The sequence below is a fragment of the Ammospiza nelsoni genome, chromosome 4, assembly GCF_027579445.1.
Source record: "Ammospiza nelsoni isolate bAmmNel1 chromosome 4, bAmmNel1.pri, whole genome shotgun sequence".
Taxonomy (NCBI): Eukaryota; Metazoa; Chordata; class Aves; order Passeriformes; family Passerellidae; genus Ammospiza; species Ammospiza nelsoni.
This window is the reverse complement of record NC_080636.1, coordinates 5,882,618-5,902,940: the sequence shown is the minus strand read 5'-3', so window position 1 is coordinate 5,902,940 and position 20,323 is coordinate 5,882,618. Positions and strand designations below refer to the sequence as shown.

General features: G+C 67.5%; 1 protein-coding gene across 2 annotated transcripts; it reads right to left on the bottom strand.

The window, feature by feature from the left end:
- Positions 1–10,934: 10,934 nt before the first annotated feature.
- On the bottom strand, positions 10,935–14,165 carry PCGF1 (polycomb group ring finger 1). 2 transcript variants are annotated; one of them, XM_059470790.1, is made up of 9 exons: positions 13,853–14,165; positions 12,923–13,028; positions 12,696–12,848; positions 12,353–12,424; positions 12,147–12,255; positions 11,997–12,030; positions 11,792–11,878; positions 11,635–11,715; positions 10,935–11,090 (listed from the first exon to the last, which is right to left on the bottom strand). In XM_059470790.1, the coding sequence occupies exons 1-9, from the start codon at positions 13,946–13,948 to the stop codon at positions 11,043–11,045; spliced, it is 786 nt and encodes a 261-aa protein (XP_059326773.1). In that variant the 5' UTR covers positions 13,949–14,165; the 3' UTR covers positions 10,935–11,042. The 2 variants fall into 2 exon arrangements, with proteins under 2 accessions (XP_059326773.1, XP_059326774.1); XM_059470791.1 differs by having other exon boundaries at positions 11,792–11,875.
- Positions 14,166–20,323: the final 6,158 nt, after the last annotated feature.

The window sequence follows — 20,323 nt, the reverse complement described above, 5'->3', positions numbered from 1 at the left end:
AGCGGTCCCGCACTCGGATGGACCCGAGTGAGCCCGGTCCCTTCCAGCAGCACGGCTGGAATGAGGCCACCATTGTGGCCTGGGCGCCCGGTGAGCGGGGAATGGGGGTCCCCAACCCTTCCCGGGGGTCCCCAACCCTTCCCGGGGGTCCCAGCCCTATGGGGAGCCCGCGGTCTCAGTGCCGGGACACACACACAGAGGGAAATCGCAGCTCGGGGTGATTCCATGTTCTGGGGCTGATCGCGGCCGCCCGCCCGCTGAGCAAACCCCTCTGGAACGCTCCGGTTCCTCCGGGACCTCGGGAATCCCGGGCTGGGAATGTGGGAGCCGATGTCCCGCTCCTCCACCCCTGGGGGTCTCTGGGGCGTTCTGGAGGTCTGGCACCTCGGGATCTGCGGGAACGCCGCAGTGCTGCTCACCCTGAGGGATGGGGTGTCACCCTCACCCCCTTTCATTAGCCCCCCATTATCCCCACCCCGCTCTGCAGCTTTGGGGGTGAATCCCTGCGCTCAGGGCTGCTCCCAGCTCATGGTGCTGGCACCTCCTTTCCTCCCCGAGCCCCACTCGTGTCCCAAAGCGGCCGCTGAGGCGTTTTTGGGGTGTGCTGAGCCCCCCAGCCCTGCCCGACCCCTCCGGCTTCCCCGCGTTGTGGGAAGCGCTGGCTCCGGCTGTCGGGAACACAGGATGGGAAACGCTTTTCACCCCAAACCAGGGGTGGGAGCCAAACGAGCCCTCGGGGGTTTCGCAGGAACACGGGAGCTTCCTGCGGAGCCGGGACAGTGCCCGGGGCTGGCCCGCGGCCCGAGGGGACGGGCACGGGCACGTCCACGGCGAGGGGCTGGGGGCACCCCCGGGTACGGCACCCGGTGTGGCACTGACAGCCCCCGCCTCTGTCCCGCTCCTCCACCCCGGGGGTGTCCCTGGGGGTCTCTGGGGGGGTCCTGGAGGTCTGGGACCACGTCCCATCCCCGCCATGAGCAGCACCGGGGCACACGCGTGTGTTTGTGTGTGTGTGTTCACGAGTGGGCACACGTGGGTGGGGTTGTGTGATCCACGTTTGAGGGGGCACCGTGGGGGTGTTTGTGCTGGAGCTGGAGCTGCTGCCGTGTCTCCCCACCCAGCACCCCCAATCTCGGGGGCTCCAAGCACCGGGAGCTCCCGGTATTTCCCCACCCGGGGCGGGGAGGGGGTGCTGGGGGTGCCAGGGCTCCGGGAGTGGGGTGCTGGGGGTGCCAGGGCTCCGGGAGCGGGGTGCCAGGGCTCTGGGGTGTCAGGAGTGGGGTGCTGGGTGTGCCAGGAGCAGGGTGTCAGGATCAGCGTGCTGGGGTGCCAGAGCTTCGGGATGTCAGGAGCAGGGTGCTGGGTGTACGGTGCCAGTGCTCCAGGAAAGGGGTGTCAGGGCTCCGGGAGCGGGGTGCTAGGGGTACCAGTGTTCCGAGGTGTCAGGAGCAGGGTACTGGGGGTGCCAGGGCTCCGGTAGCGGGGTGCTGGGGTGCTGGGAGTGCCAGGAGCAAGATGTCAGGAGCAGTGTTCTGGGGGTGCCAGGGCTCTGGGGTGTCAGGAGCAGAGTGCTGGGATGCCAGGGTTCTGGAAGCGGGGTGTCAGGAGCAGGGTGCTGCGGGTGCCAGCGCAGCGCCGGGGGCGACACAATTCGGGGTGCGGCGCCCCCGGAACGCGCCTCCCCCGCTCCGCGCCGCCCTGATCCATTATTTATCGGCTCCATCCCAATATTGCGCCGCAGCGCTCCGTAACGCGATTAGGGCCCCGGCCCCGCGCGGCCCCGGCACATGGAAATCGCTGGCAAATGAATTTTCCTTTAATAAGGGAACAGCTCGGTGCGGAATTAAAGCGTGAGCAGCGGCGGCAGCGGCGGGGGGGTGCCCGGAGCCCCCCCGCGCCGGGGGACGGGACCCCGGCAATTACCGGCAATAAATCCTGACCCTGCGCCGGGCTGGGAGCTCGGCGGAGCCGGGAATAATGGGATTACACCTGGCTCCGGTGAATGGGGGTGGATGTGCCGGGAGTGCCAGGGGAGACGGGGATCCCTCCCTGGGGCTGTTGGCAAATCATCGATTCATTAACGGGAGGGAGCGGCGTCGCCCCCGAGCCCCGCGGGTCTGAGCACAAGCAGGGAATGGGGGGAGAGAGGGAATGGGGTGGGGTGGGATCCATGGGATGGGATGGGATGGGATGGGATCCATGGGGTGGGGATGGGATGGGATCCATGGGATGGGATCCATGGGGTGGGGATGGGATGGGATCCATGGGATGGGATCCATGGGGTGCGGATGGGATGGGATCCATGGGATGGGATGGGATCCATGGGATGGGATCCATGGGGTGGGGATGGGATGGGATCCATGGGATGGGATCCATGGGGTGCGGATGGGATGGGATCCATGGGATGGGATGGGATCCATGGGATGGGATCCATGGGGTGGGGATGGGATGGGATGAGGGTGGGATCCATGGGATGGGGGGGGGGATGGGATCCATGGGATGGGATCCATGGGATGGGATGGGACAGGATACGATAGGATGGGGATGGGGATGGGATAGGATAGGATAGGATAGGATACGATACGACACAATAGGATACGATAGGATGGGGATATGGACATGGGGACAGCGCGGGATTAGGGACACACGGGGCCCTGCACACGCCTCCACCCGTGTGTTTGTGTGGCCAGCGGGCTCCTCGCAGCCGTGTGTGCGGGCACAGCTGTGTGCAGGTGTGCAGGGCCGTGTGCAGCTGTGGCCAGGTGTGCGTGGAGCGCTCACGGACGCCCCAGAGCCGCCACACGCGTGTGCGGGGCACACACACGTGGGGCCGTCAGTGCCAGCGCCAGGGACCGGCCCCAGCTGCCGCACCCCCCCGGCATCCCCTGCTCGCTCCGGGGCCTCCATTTGTGCCTGGGCCAAACTCCGGCCAAATGGGCCGTGGGCGGGGGGGCGGTTTGCATTTCAAAGCTGCGGCTGCAGCAAACGCCGCTGTCCCCCCGCCGCGCTGCCGCCCCCACGGCCCCTGATCCCCGCGCGGCACGGCACGGCCCGCGTGGGGGGCGCTCCCATCCCTGCCCCGGCACAGGGACCCGCTGCGACCCCCGTGGGGTGGGGTCCGCCCAGGATTGACCTGCGGCTCTGGGGGGGCGTGGGATCCCAGAGCTGCTCACCGATCTCTGTACCGGGGAGAGTGGGGGGCTCCTCCGGTCGGTGCCTCCGTGGCACCGGGACCCTCAGAGCCCTGCGGCGGGCAGCGGGACGGTGGCGGGTGCCGCGGCGGGGCCGGGGCGGCGGCGGGGCCATGAGGATTCAATTAGGGCCGAGCGCGGGGGACTCGGCTCGGAAATGGCCCGTCTGGGCGTTGACAGCCCGGCCCCCGCCCAAGATGAACGAGCCCCGGATTAAAGCGCGGAGGGGTGACAGGGGCACCTGAGCTGGGAGGGGGCTGCAGGAGGGGGGGAACCCCGCTTTTGGCACGGCCACGGGGCCAAAAATAACCGGGGGGGCGGGGTCCCAGTGAGGACGTGGCACCGGGGAGCACCCCTAAAGCTGGCTGGGGACGCCTGGAGCAATGCGTGGCAGCAGAGTGGGGGCACCCTGCGGGACTCTGCCATGCGTGGCATTGAAGGGGAGGGGGGGACACACGCCCCTGTCATCCCGCAGGACCCCGAGGGGGCCCGAACGTGGCTGCGAGCGGGGCTCGGGGGATCGATGGCCGCGCGGGTCACCGCTGCCATTAACCCCGGCGAGGCAGCGCCCCGAGGTTAATTAAAAAGCGAAGTGCAACGAAACGCGGCGGCGGCGGCGGCGGGGGGGTGACAGCGGTGATGGGGCCTGACAGCGGCGGGGGACGGCGGGAGTGGCACTCGCAGAGGCCGCGGGCACGGTGGGTGCTGCAGGGGACACCGCCAGCACAGGGGCTGTCACACTGGTACAGCGCACGGGGGGGGCAGGTGGCACTCGGAGTGTCCCCGTGTCACACGTGCCGGGTAGGAGGAAGAAGAGGCGTCGCAGAGGAAGCCCCATCCTTCCTCCTCCTCCCACCCCAGCGCTATTCTTAGCCCCGGTCTGTCGGTCTGTCCTGCATCCTCCCCGCCTGGCGGGGTCCGGCCCTGCGCCCCGCGGGACACTCGGGCTGGGACAACAGGGGGACCCCGAGCGAGGACACCCCCGCGGGGACCTGTCCCTGTCCGGGCCTCGCTCCCCAGCCGCCACCGTAACTTTAGACCCGACAGCTGCTCCGCGCCCGCCGCCTGCAGCCCCCGCATGTCCCGCGACAGCACCGGGTGTCCCCATTCCCGGGGGGCTCGAGGAGGGGTCCCTGCTCCACCGAGGATGGGCCGAGAAGAGGGACATGGAGCCCCTGGTGCCCGTCTTGCTGTGGGCAGGGAGGTGGCACATGGCATCCTCTGGATGTGGCACATGGCGCCCATGCCGTGATGGCCGTGTCACCCCATCCCGGAGACCTCGGCGCCTGTCCCTGTGTCCCAAAGCCGTGCCTCTGTGTTTGGGGATGCGGGGACAGAGCCCCAGCGGGTTTGGGGACAGCGCGATGTCCCCTGCGCGGCTCCCGCGGTGACCCTCGCGGCGGGGCGGGCACGGCGGGGTCAGCGGCGGCGCATTCCGGCTCCCGCGGGGCGATCCGGTTACCGGCCGGCCCGGCCCCGGCCCCGGCCCCGGCCCCGCCATTAATCTTCCCGGGTGCCCTTTGGAATTTGCCGCCCGAGGCCCCGGGGGGAGTCCGGGGGGTGCGGGAAGAGCGGGAGGATGGATGAGGATGAGGATGGGATGAGGTGGGGATGGGGATGGAACGGACACGGGGATGGGGATGGGATGAATCGGGGATGGGGACGGGGACGGGGATGGGGATGGGATGAGGTGGGGATGGGGATGGAACGGACACGGGGATGGGGATGGGGAGGGAGCACAGCCCGGTTCACCCCTCCAGGGGCACCCCCTTGTCCTGCCGGGCTCCCCCGCTCCTCTCCATCCCGGTGCCGCCGCCGGAGCCGCGGGATGATGGCGGCACGGCCCCTCCCTGCCCGGATCGCATGCAATTATCCGGCAGACGGAGACGCGGCCTTGCAATAAGGCGCCCAAATTGTTTTAGGGATCAGGGGACTGCTGGGCGACAGCCGTGGCAGAACACGCCCCGCCAGGCTCTGGGGACAGTCCCCAGCCCCTTCTCCGCTGTGAGACCCCAATATTGACTCCGGCATGGCCGTGATGGAGGCTCAGACCTGCGTGGGACCCATGGTACCGGGATGTGAGCAGGGTTTGGGGCTCCGGTTGTATCCCGGCCCGTGGGGAGGGGGCCGGGAGCGCCGTCCTGCTGGTAACGGAGCCGCCAACCCCGTGGGACCAAGGGTTTCCTGCGAGGAAGGTGGGACAGGGAGGGGAAGACAATAAACCCCAGGAAATGCTGGGAATAGCGGAGGGAACGGCCGTGCCGGCAGCGCTGGGCCCGGACGGAAACCTCGGGGCGCTGGGGGCAGCCAGGCAGGAGCGAAGGGACCGTCCCAGACCCTGGCACATGGGCTGGGCTGTCCTGGGCACTTCCGATCTTGCTGTGATTTGACCCAAATCCCAACCCCGGGGTTGCTCACATCCCGTTATACCATGGGGAGCCAGGGGAGATGGGGACAGAGATGTCCGTGCTGATGGTACCATGAGGCCCCAGTGAGCCCTTGCCCTGCCCTGGCGGGTTCCCAAGTGAAGGTGGAGCCCCTTGCCAGGCTGTGGCCGTGGGCACACGTGCACCAAAGCCCCGTGCTGGGAAGCACCGGCACAGACGGGCCGGGACAAACCCGCCAGGAAACACCGACTTCAAATGGGTGGAACAATGCAGGGATGGTGAGTGCCACCTCACTGGGACACACGGGGCACTGGGGACCCCGCGGTGGCACTGGAATGCACACTGTGGCTCTGACACCCACACCGTGGCATTGGCACCCACACCATGGCATTGGAACCCACGCTGTGGCACTGACACCCCAACCATGGCTCTGACACCAACACCGTAGCATTGGCACCAACACCATGGCATTGGAACCCGCACTGTGGCACTGGAACCCACACTGTGGCACTGACACCCATACCGTGGCACTGGCACCCACGCCATGGCATTGGAACTCACACCATGGCAGTGACACCCACACTGTGGTACTGGCACCTACTTTGTGGCACCAGGACCCACATCATGGCATTGGGATCCACGGCACGGCACTGGCACCCGCATGGCATTGGGACAGATGTTGTGGCTTCAGGACTCACACCACAGCACTGGGATCCACACCAGGGGGTGGCACTGGCACCGTGGCACCCTTGCCATGGCACTCACACCACAGCACCAGCACCCACGTCAGAGCAGCAGCACCCAAAGCACACACCCTTGGGAGCAGGCTGGCACCCCCCGAGGGCACCCACACCTGCCCTCTGTGCCCACCTGTACCCCATGTGTGCGTCCCCTGCGCACTCCATACCTCATCCCATATCCCATGTCCCATTTCCCATCCCATCTCCCATCCCATCTCCCATCCTACACCCTATCCTATATCCCTTATCCCATCCCATATCCCATCCCTTGTTCCATCCCATGTCCCTGGTCCCATCCCATGTCCCATATCCCATATTTCATCCATATCCCATCCCATATCCCATCCTATGCCACATCCCATATCCCATCCACTGTCCCATTCTTTATCCCATCCCATATCCCATATCCCACATCCCGTATCCCATCCCATATCCCATCCAATGTCCCATCCCAGTCCCACATCCCATATCCCACATCCGATATCCCATATCCCATATCCCCCATCCCACATCCCAACCCACATCCCATATCCCATATTCCACATCCCATATCCCACATCCCACATCCCATATCCCATATCCCGTATTCCACATCCCATATCCCATATCCCATATCCCATATTCCACATCCCATATCCCATATCCCACATCCCACATCCCATATCCCACATCTCATATCCCATATCCCGTATTCCACATCCCATATCCCATATTCCACATCCCATATCCCATATTCCACATTCCACATCCCATATCCCATATCCCACATCCCATATCCCATATCCCATATTCCACATCCCATATCCCATATCCCACATCCCACATCCCATATCCCATATTCCACATCCCATATCCCACATCCCACATCCCATATCCCACATCCCATATTCCACATCCCATATCCCACATCCCACATCCCATATCCCATATCCCATATCCCATATCCCATATCCCGTATTCCACATCCCATATCCCATCCCTGTCCCACCCAGCCCGTGGCAGACCCCCCGGTACCGGCGCTCCCTCCCGCTCTCCCCCGCCGCCGGTCCGATCCGGTCCGTGCCGTACCGGGGGTCGCTCCCGCCCGTGCGGGCAGCCCGGGGGGCACGGGGGGGGCTGCGGCCGCCGCACAAAGGCTCGGAGGAAACTGCGGCGGCCAAAACAACCCGGGAGACGCGGAGAGAGGTGCCTTGAAAATAACCCGGTGCTAAAATAACCCGGGAGACGCGGAGAGGTGCCTTGAGCCCGCTCCCATGGCCCACCCGGTGCCAACCGGGGCTGCCGATGCCCCTTTCACCGGTGACACTCGCCCTGCCATCCCCGGTACTGCGCCTCCAGGCTCCCGGGGATGCCGGTGCCACGGCTCGGTGCCACCAGTGCTCCATCTCCATGGCGGCTGCCCCGAGCAGTCCCGGGGGTCCCCCGGGAGGCTGGGGGGTGTTGGGGTCCCGGGGGCGGCGCTTTCCCAGGCCCCGCCGTGACCCCTCTGTCCGCAGGAAGGTGCCCCCCCTTCCCAGGCCGGCGGGCATCCCGGTGCCAGTGCCGGTGCCCACATCCTCAGGAAACGGCACCTCAGGAAACGGGGGGGGGCAGCGGGGGTGGGCTGGGCTTGGGGGGCTCAGCGTGGGCCCGTCAGAGCCCCCCGGCGTCATTTGGAGCCGCTCAGGCGGTGACAGGAATTAAATTGAGTTTGGATTTTTCTCATCAGCCTCATCCCGGGCGCTTCGTTACGGGGAACGTCCCCGCGCTGGGGCGACGGCTCATTCCTGTCGTGACAGCTCATTCCTGTCGTGACAGCCGCGTGGGCATGGAGGGGATGGCATGGGATGGGCACCACAGGGATGGGTGGCTGTGTGCTGCCCTGCGGTGGGAGGTCAGGATGCGGGACAACACCGTGTCACACGTGTCCCCACGGTGCCCACCCAGGCCATGGCAGTGCCCACCCGGTTCCAGGGGCCGGGCATGGCCCCTCACCTCACCCGGCCATGGGGTGTGAGGGTGCCAGGGCTCGTCTGTCGCTGTCACGGCTGCGCGGAGCCGGGACTGGCGGGGCACGGCGGGCACGGTGCAGCCGGGGGGGGGGGGGGCACAGCAGCTCGGGGTCCCCTGTCTGTGCCCATCCCCAGGGCAGGGGGGTCAGAGGGATCCCCAGAGTGAGAGCCCATGGGGCTGGTGGGTTTTGGGGGCTCTGGAGGGGGCCCGGTGAGGGGTGGGGGGTGCGGAGTTGGAGGGGGCAATGCTTGGGGACAATGGCACGGGAGCGAGGGGTGATGCTGTGCCCCCCTCCCCGCGCTGTGCTGTGGCCCCAGTGCCCCCCACAAGGCACAGGAGGGCCCCCAGACACCTCCGACCCCCAGAACTGCTCCTGCAGCCCCCTGGCACATCCCTGCGACATCATGGATGGGTCCCTTCACCCCTCACCCCCATCCGTGTCCTGGGACCCTCCAGGCTGGGGTGCCACCATCCCCAGAGGGACTCCAAGGAGCTCTGAAGGGTCCCGTCCCCATGTCACACGGGTCATCCATGCCCAGATCCTGTCGGGCAGAGCTGGGGACCCCCGCCAGCCCCCCAGGTTCAGGAGAGGGGGCTGGGGGCTCAGGTTTCCCTCTCTGCCGGGCTGGAGCCGGGGGCCATTAACCCCCTCGGAGCATGACGGGCCGGGGGGACATCAAAGTGCCGTCAGCTCCACCGCGCCCCGGGGGTACGGGAACATCCCCCGGTACCTACCCCTGCCCCGCCGGCTCCCCCAGCCCCCGTGTGCCCCCCTCCCTCCCCGGGGCAGTCCCCGTGGGCGCTGGGGCCAGGCCGTGGGCGAGGGGCTCATTTACCAACGTCAGCCCCGCAGTTGGTTTGAATTAGGCTCCTCCGGGGCCGCCGCTGATAAGGGAGGGGGTGCAGGGCTGGGGGGGGGCTCCCTGCTCTGCCGTCTGTAACTCGCTGCTGACAGACACAGGGACAGCCCCCGCCATCCGTCCATCCATCCATCTGTCCCTCCGTCCATCCATCCACCTACACGCCCACTCCCCCACAGGCAGCCCCCGTTTGGATCCCCGTCCTGCACCCCCGGCCCTGTTTGGGATCCCCATCCTGCTCCTCCACTCCTCCAGCCCTGTGTGGCACTCCCATTCTGAACCCCCAGTCCTTTGGTGCCATTTGGGATCTCTGTCCCACACCTCCAGCCCTGCATCCTGATTTAGGATCCCCCACCCATCCTTCTGATCTTATTTGGGACCCTCACCCTGCAGCCCCAGCCCTCCAGCCCTGTTTGGGATCCCCAACCTGCTCCTCTACTCCTCCATACAGCACCCACAGCCCTCTGGTGCCAGTTGGGATCTCTGTCCCACACCTCCAGCCCTGCATCCCGATTTAGGATCCCCCACCCATCCTTCTGACCCCATTAGGGACCCCCATCCTGCATCCCCACCCTTCCAGCCTCGGCTGGGACCCCAGTCATGCACCCCAATCCCTGTGGCCCCGTTCAGAACACCCATCCTTCTGCCCCATACCTCCAGCCTTTTTGGGGACACTCATCCTGTACCCCAAACCCTTTATCCCTGCTCTGGACTCCCACCTTGTACCCCAAGCCCTACTGAGCCCCCCATCCTGCTCCTCCAGTCCTATTTGGGACACCCATTCCATAATTCCAACCCTCCCTCTCCGGCTGGAACCCCAATGCTGCACCCACCGCCTCATTTGGAGCTCCCGTTCCGCCCAGCCCCATTTGGGATCCCCGTGCCCGGATGAACTCGCAGCCCCCGCATTTCCCCTCGTCCTTGGGGGGCTTTGGGCAGGCGAGCCCGGCCGCCCCCCGCCCGGTGAGCGATGGCCGACAGCTGGGCCGGGCCGGGCCGTAACCGGATCCCCCGGCGGCGGCGGCGGCGGTGCGGGGGTTCCGGCGCGGGGCGGGGATGAAGGACGGGCCACGGCACACCCGGTGCCACATCCATCCCGGTGGGCCCGGGACCGTGCCCAGCACGGGATGGGACACCCGGTTCAGAGGGAGAGGATGGACGGGAGATCCCCGAGAACGGCCCGGCACAGCCTGGCACCGGCACCGCCGTACCGGGGGCACGGAGCGGGGGCAGCACCGGCGGGCTCTGAGCCCTCCGGAGCCGCGTTCCCGGGATCACCGGGATCCGGCACCTGTTCCGCCCGCGGCCCTGGGTCCCGGCCGCTCCCCAGGGACCCCCCCGCCCGCAGCTGCGCCCCCGGTGCCGCGGGAGGATCCAGATGGCGGAATATCGGCCCTGGCTAATTAGGGCGGCGCGGGCTCCCCCAGCAATCAAAGGGCCGATGGCTTTATTAAACTCATTATGTGGGGCCGGACACGCGGCCGGCAGCCGTGACGGGACCGGGTTGTGACGGGATCGCTGTCGGGATCCCCGCACGGGGCTGAGGGGCTGCGAGACCCCCCCGGCACGGCGGGGAATGGGGATGGGGGGGCTGCACAGCCCCACTGCCCTCAGTGCACCCCCAGCACCCCAGGACTGAGCCCCCCATGGGTGCAGCCCATCCGGGGGTCACTGAGTCCCCAGTGCAGCCCCTGGAGCTGCTGGAGCAGAGGGGACCGTCCTGAGACCCCCCAGTCCCCCCCATACAAAGCAGGGACTCAAGGGGGCTTTTCCACAATTTTATTCCAAAAATAAATTCAAAGAGGGGTATAAGTTATGGGGGTGGGGGGCAGGAGCAGGGCTGCACTGGGGGGCAGTGCCCACCCCCTGCCCCTACCTCCTCTTGTCCTTGATGCTGTAGTGCAGCAGGAGGGGCGCGGGCTGTGGGGAGAGGGGGGGTCAGGGCTGGGGGATTCCAGCCAAGGACCCCCCTTGGGGCAGAGACCCCAGATCCCAGCCCAGGGAACCCCCCCAGACAGGGACCCCCCATCCCAGCCCATGACCCCAAACCCCAGCCCAGGGAACCCCCCCAGATAGGGACCACCCAGTCCAGGACCTCAAACCCCAGCCCAGGACTCCCTCCAAGGCCAGGGATCCCAAACCCCAACCCAGGGACACTCCAATCCCAGTCTGTGATCCCAAACCCCAGCCCAAGATCCCCTTGAGGCAGAGACCCCAAACCCCAGCCCAGAAGTGTCCAGGTACAGGGACCCCAATCCCAGCCCAGGGACTCCCCTGGGGCTGCACCCCAAACTTGGCCAACCCCTTTGGGGACCCCCCAGATCACCACTGCAGCCACTGACATTAAAGATCTTCAATCCTCCAACCCCACACAGCCCCAAAGCACCCCCAGAGGGTCACCCCACCACCCCCTATGGGGTGAACCCCATAATCAGAGGCTGCCATCCCTTATGAGGGTGCACACCTTGCCAAACCAGCGTGAGAGCCAGAGCTGCTTCATTGTCATGTGGTCGGGGAGGGGCTCGTTGTCAAACAGGATCTGCACCTGCACATGGGGGCTGCATCAGGGGGGCCAGGACACCCCTGGGGGCTGGGACCCCACCCCCGGGACCCCCACTCACGTGCTGCAGGGACAGCCCCAGGCGGTGGCACAGGACCCTCCGCAGGTGTCGGATCTGTGCCCTCACCGAGCACCTCACGTATTTCTGCTGTGGGGGGCAGAGAGGGTTGGGGGCTGTGGGGGTCTCCAGGGACCCCACACACCCCTGGCAGTGACAGGGTGACAGCTGGGGGTCAGGGCTGGGGTCTGCAGGGATCCCCACTCACCTGCAGCATGGCCTTGCTCTTGTCCTTGCTGGAGCTGTGGCAGGAAGAGAAAGGGACACGTGTCCAGAGTGTCACGGGTTGGGGGCCATGCCCAGTGTCCCCTGTGTCCCCTCCCCACCCCACTGAGGGGCTGCAGTCCCCCAGACTCACCTCAGTTTCTCCAGGCAGAGCGAGACGTGCTCGTCGTAGCGGAAATAGTGAGCGCGCGAGTGGTCAAAGGTGCTGTAGGGGAGCCCCATGGGGTCACCCCCCACCGTGTCTGGGGACACAGGTGGCACCGTCAGCCCCCTGTGTCCCTGACACCCCCAGCACTGCAGCTGGCTGCCCCTGTGCCCCCCCGTGCCCCCCTGTCCCACCGTCACCGCTGGGCTGCGTCACCCGGTCGAGGCCTCGGGACTGGTAGAACTCCCGGATCCGCTTCTCCTCACCTGCAGGGGACAAGTGGCTCAGGGACACACCTGGGCCCAGCTGGCCCTGAGGGCAGTCCCTGCCTGTCCTCCCTCCCTCCCACCATGTCCCCATCCCTTTTTCTCTCCCTGTCCATACCCCATTCCTGTCCCTGTCCCCATGTCCCCCATACTGTGCTGCATGCCACGACCCCTTTACCCCATACTGTGCTGCAGGCCATGTCCCCTGAACCCCCCTGTGTCCCCCAGGCCATGTCCCCTGAGCCCCCCCGTGTCCCCTGTGTCCCCTTACTGTGCTGCAGGCCTGGCACCAGCTTGTAGACGATGTCCTGCATGACCCTGTCCAGCTTGAGGTTGAGCAGTGGCTGCGTCTCGTGGATCTTGGTGTTGCACATGGGGCAGTACTTGCTGGTCTGCAGGTACTTCACGATGCAGCTCTTGCAGACTGGGGACAAGGACAGGTGTGGGAAGGGCGGCACTGCCCCCCCAGAGCCCCCCCAGGCAGGTGGGGACACTCACAGGTGTGCAGGCACTCGGTGATGGTGGTGGCGTCGATGAAGTAGCCGGCGCACAGGAAACACACGATGTGCTCGTTCAGCTCCTTCATCTTCACCTTCACCTCCTCCTGGGGGGAGACACAGCACTGGCACCTGGAGCATGCCAACACCACCCTCACCTGTCACCTGGAGACCCCCAAGACCCCTCTCATCCTTCACCTGGAACCCCTTTGTCCAAGGAGCTTCTGCTGCCACTCTCTTAATATGCTAAAAGATCGGATTTGGGGGAATTTCACCTCTTGTTTTGATTTAATATGCCACAAAACACATTCTGAAGGGTGGGACACCCTCGTCTTGCTAAAATATGTCAGAAAACGGGATTTTGTAGGGATTGCTCCCTGTCTTCCATTATTACACCAGAAAATGGACTTTGAGAGGCTAGCCTCATTATCTTACTTTAATATGCCAGAAAATGGGATTTTGGGGGATAACGCCTCCTGTTTTCTCTTATTATGCCAGAAAACAGCATCTGGGGGGGCTGTCTCTCCTGTCTTCCATTATTATGGCAAAACACGGGATTTTGGGGCGCTGCACCCCCTGTATTGCCTTAACATGCCACAAAACATGACTGACCGCGCTGTATTCCACTATTACGCTATAAAACGGGATTTGAATGATGTTGGATACCTTGTTTTGCCTTACCATATCAGAAAATGGGATTTTGGGGGTCCGGGGACACCCCTAGACCAGTGCCTGCCCCGATCCCAGGCCACGCCCCCTTCTCCAGGCCACGCCCCTTCTCCAGGCCCCGCCTCCCCGCACCGCCCTTCGGTCTCACAGCGCCCCCCAGCGGCGCCGCCGCGGCACCTCCCGTCCCCTCCCGAGCTGGCCCCCGGTGTCGCCGCCACCGCCTCCTCCCGGTGCCTCCCGCCCTCCCGGCACGGCCGCTCGCCTCGTTCCGCAGCGGGTCCATCTTGTAGACGGCCTGGAGCTGGTTCCGCAGCCGCATGGCGATGGCCATCGGGCCCCCCTGAGGAGGCGACGCCATCTTAGAGCCGCCTCCGCCTGTGGCCTCGCGCACTTCCGTGTTCGGGGCGGGGCCGCGGCGAGCGGCGGGACTACAACTCCTAGCGTGCCCCGCGAGTCTCGAGTCGAGGCGGGCAGCGCAAGCTCAGCCCTGTGCTGATCTTTCCCCGAGACCCACGGGGAGAGCGCCGGGATCCCGAGACTCCCCGACCTCGTCCGTGAGGGGGACCCGCCGCGAGCCGCCGCCACCGGACCCGCCGTGTTTAGGGGAGGGCGTTCCCGGCACTGGCCAATAGCGAGAGGGCGCGCTCTTGACGGACAGCAGCGGCCGCCAATCAGAGAGGGCTCGGCGTGCGCGTGGTGCTGTGGAACGCCGCCAGAGAGCAGCAGAGCAACGCGGGGGAACGGGAGGGGCGGGGGGGGCAGCGAGAGTGCGGGGGCACGGGAGGGAACCGGGGCTTGAGGGGGCCTGAGGGGATCTGAAGGGGTTTGAGGTGGCCTGAGCGGGTTTGAGGGGGTCTGAGAGGGTTTGAAGGGTTCTGAGGGGGTCTGAGGGAGCCTGAGGGGATCTGAAGGGATCTGAGGGGGTCTGAGGGGATCTGAGGGCGTTTGAGGGGATCTAAGGGGGCCTGAGGGGATCTGAGAGGGCCTGAGGGGATTTGAGGGGATCTAAGGGGGCCTGAGGGGATCTGAGAGGGCCTGAGGGGATTTGAGGGGATCTGAGGCGGTCCGAGGAGGTCTGAGGGGGGTTGAGGGGATCTGAGAGGATCTGAGGGGATCTGTGGTGTCTGGAGGCTGCGAGGGGGCACGAAGGGAACGAGGAGTCCGGGTGGGGCGCGGAGTACACGCGGGGGACTCGGGGTGGGTGGTTTAGGGGGATCCGTGAAGTGCGGGAGATCTGGGGGGGCTCGGGGGATCTGGGAGGATTCGGGAGGGACACCGGGGTGTCCTGACGGGGGCACAGCGTGAACGGCAGGGCTGGGCTCAGGGATGCAGCGGCACCGGCAGGGTCGGAGTGTTTGCCCCGGCAGTTCGGGGTACCAGGACAATTCGGGGTGCCGGGGTTCAGGAAGGGTTGGGGTGCTGGGGTGTCGCTGGGGTACCAGCGTGGTACAGTTTGGGGTGTCGCGCTGCTGTTGGTGCTGATATTTGAGGTGTCCGAATCTGTGGTTCTGGCAGGGTTGAAGTGCTGGCAGTTCGGGGTGTCGGGTGCCGGGGTCCTTCAGTTTGGGGTGCTGCAGTTTGGGGTGCCAGCGGAGCAGCCCGCGGCCCCACCCGGCGCAGCCGGAGCCACGCTAATGAAGGTTTGGCTCAGGGGAAGCAGCGGCCGCGCTAATGCGGAGCCGAGCCGAGTTCCCCACGGCCCCTCAGAGCCCCCCACGGCTCCTCACGGACTGTGCCACCCCCCCGGAGCCCAGACAGGACGGCGGGGAAGGCAGGTCCGTGCCAGGGAGTGGGAGAGGGCAGAGGAGCACGGCGGGACGCCCGAGCAGAGGCCGGCACCCACCATCGCAGCATGGAGCTCCTGGCACACAACCGCGCTGCCAGCCCTGCTCCGGCACCGGCTCCGCACGGGCTGCCACGGCCAGAGACCGGGCGAGTTTGGGGCTCCTGGATGGGTCCCGGTATTGCCGTGGTCCTGATCATTATCCCGGTCCGGATAGGGGTCACAGCGCTTACTGCACCCCTCAGCTCCCTCGGTGTGCCCAGCCCAGCCGCGCTGTCCCCGCTGCCCCACCGGAGCGTCTCAGCACCGAGCCCCGGTGACCTCGGTGCCAGCCCCTCGTCCCGGTGTGCGGCCGAGCCCCGGGACCAACACGAGCCGCTCCCGGTGCCGGGGCGCCGGAGGGCAGAGGCTCCGGGCCGGCCCCCGCCCCGCCGCCCGCCCATTCCCTGCCCGCGCCTCCGGGGAGGCGAGAGCGCGGCGGGGCCGGTGACCCCCGGCTGGGGAGGGTCCGGTCCCACCCGTACCTGCCAGGAGCCATCCGGGGAGGGGCGGGGGTCACAGCGGGGCCAGCGCGGCCCCACGGCGGGGCAGCATCGCTTTCTGAGAACCGGCACCGGACCCGGCACCGGCACCGCGAGTCCCGGCTCTGCGGGTGGCTCTGGCGTGGGCCCCGCGGGACCGAGGGCGGAGAGTCCGTCCCGGGACGGGGGTCCCGGGCAGTCGGTACTCCCGGAGCCGCCCCCGCCAGGCGAGGCCGCGGATCCATCTCGCCGTTAATAATTGATGGCGGGAGCCGCCGGGGCTGCGCGGGGCTGCGGGGCCGAGGCTTTTAGCTCAGCCCTGCTCAGATATTCAGCTCCATTTCCGCGGCACGGCCGGGGCGGCTCCTTCTGGGAAGCGCTGCCGGGAGCTTTCCCGGCCGGAGCCCTCGCTGGGGCTGGGGCTGGACACATTCATGGCCGCAGTGGTGCAGGGCAGCAGCGTTAGCTCCCCCTCCATCCCATCAGCTGTATAGGGACCCTCCAGGGATGCCAGGGGACTCCCAGGGTGGACAGAGGTCCCTATTAGATCGGGCAGAAGGGATAGGGGTCCCCTATTAATCCTCTGAGGTGGGTAGGGGTCTCCCAGGGCGGATAGGGGTTCCCTATTAATCCCTCTGAGTTGGGCAGGGGTCCCTATAGGGCAGCGAGGGCTTGGTGCTCATGGACTGAGCTCCTGCCTAATGCACCGAGTGCATCTGCAAAATCCAATTAACCTTCGATAACGAGGCGCTGAGCGACGTGGCTGTCAGCGGCCACCAGCCACCGGCGCGCTGTGGCCCCCGACGGGCACCAGCCCACCAGGACGGTTCCCAAGCCGGGCAGATCCCCCAAAAAACCCCCGGCTGGTGTTGGACCGTAGGGAGGTGAGGGTGGGCTACCCCGAGGGCACCCGGGGTGTCCAGCCATGTGTCCCGGGTTCTCCCGGGCACTGCTCCCACTGACCAGAGGGGCTGGAGCTGCCTGTCCTGCAGCCCGATCGGGGGGTGCTGTGTGTGCCCCCCACTCCCACAGCACCCCCCCCTGCTCCATCCCTCACCCCCCACCGAAAGCCCGGGGGCTCTCAGCTCCCGCTCCGCTGGCACCCATCCCCTCTGCACCCCCGGGCCACACTGTGCCCCCCAGCCCTTCTGCCCCACGGCGCTGGGGTCCCCAGAAGGTTTGAGGGGGTGGCCCGTGCCACACCCCGAGTCCGGACCCGCAGTCCCCCCTGTCCCCCGCCCCAGGGGCCGCAGCCTGGCGGTGTCCGGGGGGAGCAGCCCCCCACCAGCCGCTGTTGGCGTCACCGTGCAGCCGCCCACGCACCCATGTGGCACCCGGCTCCTCCCCGAGGACACCGCGCAGACGCCGAGGGCCACCACCGTGACGTCCGAGCGGCGACTCGGCCGTCGGGTCCATCCGCGGCCACGATGACCCCATCCCAACCCCACAGCGGTCCCATCCCGGCTCCATCCCATCCCCATCCATCCTCATGCCAGCGCTCCCGGCGTGCCAGCCGGGTCGGGGTGGGCACCGCGCCCACCGGCTGCTGCCGCCTCACCCCGCGCACCCCGTCCGGGTGCCGGCGCCCGCGGCGGGCGGGCGGCGGGGGGCACCGGGAGTGTTTCATGCGGTTAAGAAGTGTCTGATTGAGGCAGGAGGCGCCAGCAGCTCCCCCGGGAGCCGCAAGCCAAGGACTGGAGGACCAAATGCAGGCTAAAGTAATCCAATCTGGGCTGGTTCATCTAATTAGCCCAGAATTAACCCAGCAGCCAGAGAGGAGCTGACTGTCCCTCCAGTTTGCCAGCGGGTTTGGGGGGAAGCGGGAGGAAGAAGGGGACGTCCAGCGGTAATGAGATTACGGGGGGGAGCGGGCGGGAGCGGGCGCGCGGCAGCCTCTGGCCGGTGGCAGCGTGGGGCCCCGCCAGGTCCCCGCCGCGCCACCGCCGTGATGGCCGCGGCACCGGGGACAGGCACGGACCCGGTCCCAGCGACCCCCGCCCCGGCAGCAGCTTCGGAGCCCGCGGCGTCCCCGTGAGGGACGGAAGCACCGGCACGGGCGGCACCGGGGATGTGGCACCACGGAGCCGCGCAGCTGCACCGGCAGCCCCGGGGCCACGGCGGGGGACGGGGCGAGGAGCCCTGGCAGATTCGGGCAGCGCCTCCGTGGTGGGGCGGGCAGGGCCGGACCGCACACACCCCATGTGTGACCCCCTGCTCCCGGGGCACAGGGGCGCGGAGGGCGCGGGGCGGGGAGGTGCTGGTGCAGCTCTGGCGGTGGCAGGGCCCGGTGCTGCTGAAAGCTGATTCCCTGCTGGAAATGGGCAAATGCTCTTTTTTCTGTCGCATTCCCTCCAGCTGTCACTGCCACCCACCCTGGGTCGTAGAACCGCCATGCCCAGCCCTTTGTGGTGGGAGAGGGGACACAGAGGACACGCGGGTGCCTGCTGTGGCCGAGAAATGAGGAAGGGTCTGCACTGGCCCACTGGGGGGTTCCGGGTGCAGAGACCCTGCCTGGTCCCCACGGTGGCTCAGGGGACCCTGGAGCAGGGACACGGCCTCCTTCCAGGTGGCCCAAGGGTCACTGGGAAGACAGAGCCAGCGAGCGGCACAAGGTGGTGACACCTCGGCTAGGGGGGTCCCTGGGAGGGAAACACCCTACACCCACAGCCAGGGTGGGAAGGGGCTCAGAACTCCTTGAGCACCCTCAGTTCTTCCCCTCCCTCCCAGGGCAGCCCCGGCTGTGCTGCTGGAGGGTGTCGGGCAGGGGGGGCTGCTCCGGCCGGGGGTGCCGCCTGCAGACCCCCGTGGGCGTGGGGCGGGCCCTGGCGCCGGGAGAGCCCGCACTGCCCCGGGCCCCGTCCCAGCCCCCCGATCCATCTCCCAGCCCGGCAGATTCCAGCCCCTGGGCACGGCAACATCTGCCTCCTGCTCCGGGTTCAATTAACCTGCTGCCGCCTCTTCCTCCGGCACCGGCCATTTCCTCCCACTGCCACTGTCACCGCTGTCACCGCTGTCACTGCCACTGCCGCCGCCATGGCTGCACCCCACGGGGTCACAGCGGGTCCCTTTGCCGCAGCAGACCCGGAGCCGGTGGCTCTTTCCAGGTGGAAAAGCCACAGCGGGAATACCGGGATTTGTCCCGGCACCTGCCGGGCTGCGAGCAGGGAACGCCAGAAATCCGCGGCGCCGGCAGGGCAGGGTCCCGGTGCTGTGTCCCCCTTCCCTCCTGGGCATACGAGGCTCCGTCGGTGCCCCTGGTGTGGAGATCAGCAGCTCGGCCGCTCCCGGTGCCGGGGTGGGCTGTGGGCATGGCCGAGGTGGCACAGCCGTGTGCCCCTGCAGCCCCACACCCCGGCAGAGCTGAGGCCGCAGGGACGGGCACCCCACACTGCAGCGAGTCAGGGACCACCCGGTGCCCCCCGGTGCCCGCCGGTGCCCTTGGGATGCCAGGTGCCCCGGGCTGTGCAGTGCCCCCGGTGCGGCAGCTGCAGCCCCCGGTGCCGCCGTGATTTACAGGCGCAGGCCCCGGTAATGTCATTTGCCCCAGACCAGTGGCGCCAGGGTGCCCGGGACGCCGCCGCCGCCTCCGCCCCGCCAGCCCCTGTCCCGGGGCCGTGACCGTCCCGGGAGCCGCCGGGAACCCACCCCTGGGGACGCCGCTGTCGCGATAGTCGTCGGAAGACCCGACCGAGCCAGTGCCGCTCTCCGCTGCCGTTACCGACGGGCCCGGGCTGGGCTCTCTGACCGGGAAAGGCGGGCGGGGAACAGGGGTTCATCCCAGGGAACGGCGGCTCGGGAACCGGGGTCTATCTCCGGGAATGGCGGGGCCAGGGGTGTCGGACTCCATCCCCGTGGAAAACGGAGTCCGTGATACCGGGAACGGCAGGTACCGGGAAGGGGGATTCATGGCCCGGGAACTGACGGTCGGCATGGGATCGGTGCCCCGGGAAAGGCGATTCCCTGGGAACTGAGACCCCAGCTACCGGCAACGGCAGCTCGAGGAGATTGGGATCCGTGTCCCGGGACGTGTCCGTGTTCTGGGCACGGCGGGTCGGAACAACCCCTGGGTCCCCGCACCGGGGCCGCCAGATCCATTCGCTCCCGTATGAACGGGCTCGGTGCGAAGCCTGCGCACCGCGGGCACCGGTCCGTGCGCCCCGCGGTAACGGCTCTGGGGCAGGAGGGCTTCGTGCGCACCGGGAGAGGCGGCTGGAAGCACCGACGGGGCTGCGGACGGAGCGGGGACGCGAAAAGGCGCCGCGCTGCGTCCCGGTGCGACAGCGGCTCCGGTGCACCGGGTAGGCGGTCCGGCGGACGCCCCGGCGGGGCGAACGGGTACGGAGCCCGTCGGTGCACGGGCGGCATTCGGCACCCGACGGGCCCGTCCGCTTGTCCCGGAGCCGGGGCGGGGGCCCGGAGCGGCGGCGGG

Coding starts and splice junctions, on each gene's coding strand:
- PCGF1 (XM_059470790.1), bottom strand. CDS start 13,948: ATGGCGTCGCCTCCTCAGGGGGGCCCGATGGCCATCGCCATGCGGCTG. Junction 12,256..12,352: donor GACGCAGCCCAGCGGTGACG/GTGGGACAGGGG, acceptor CTGTGTCCCCAG/ACACGGTGGGGGGTGACCCC. Junction 12,031..12,146: donor CTCTGCCTGGAGAAACTGAG/GTGAGTCTGGGG, acceptor TTCCTGCCACAG/CTCCAGCAAGGACAAGAGCA.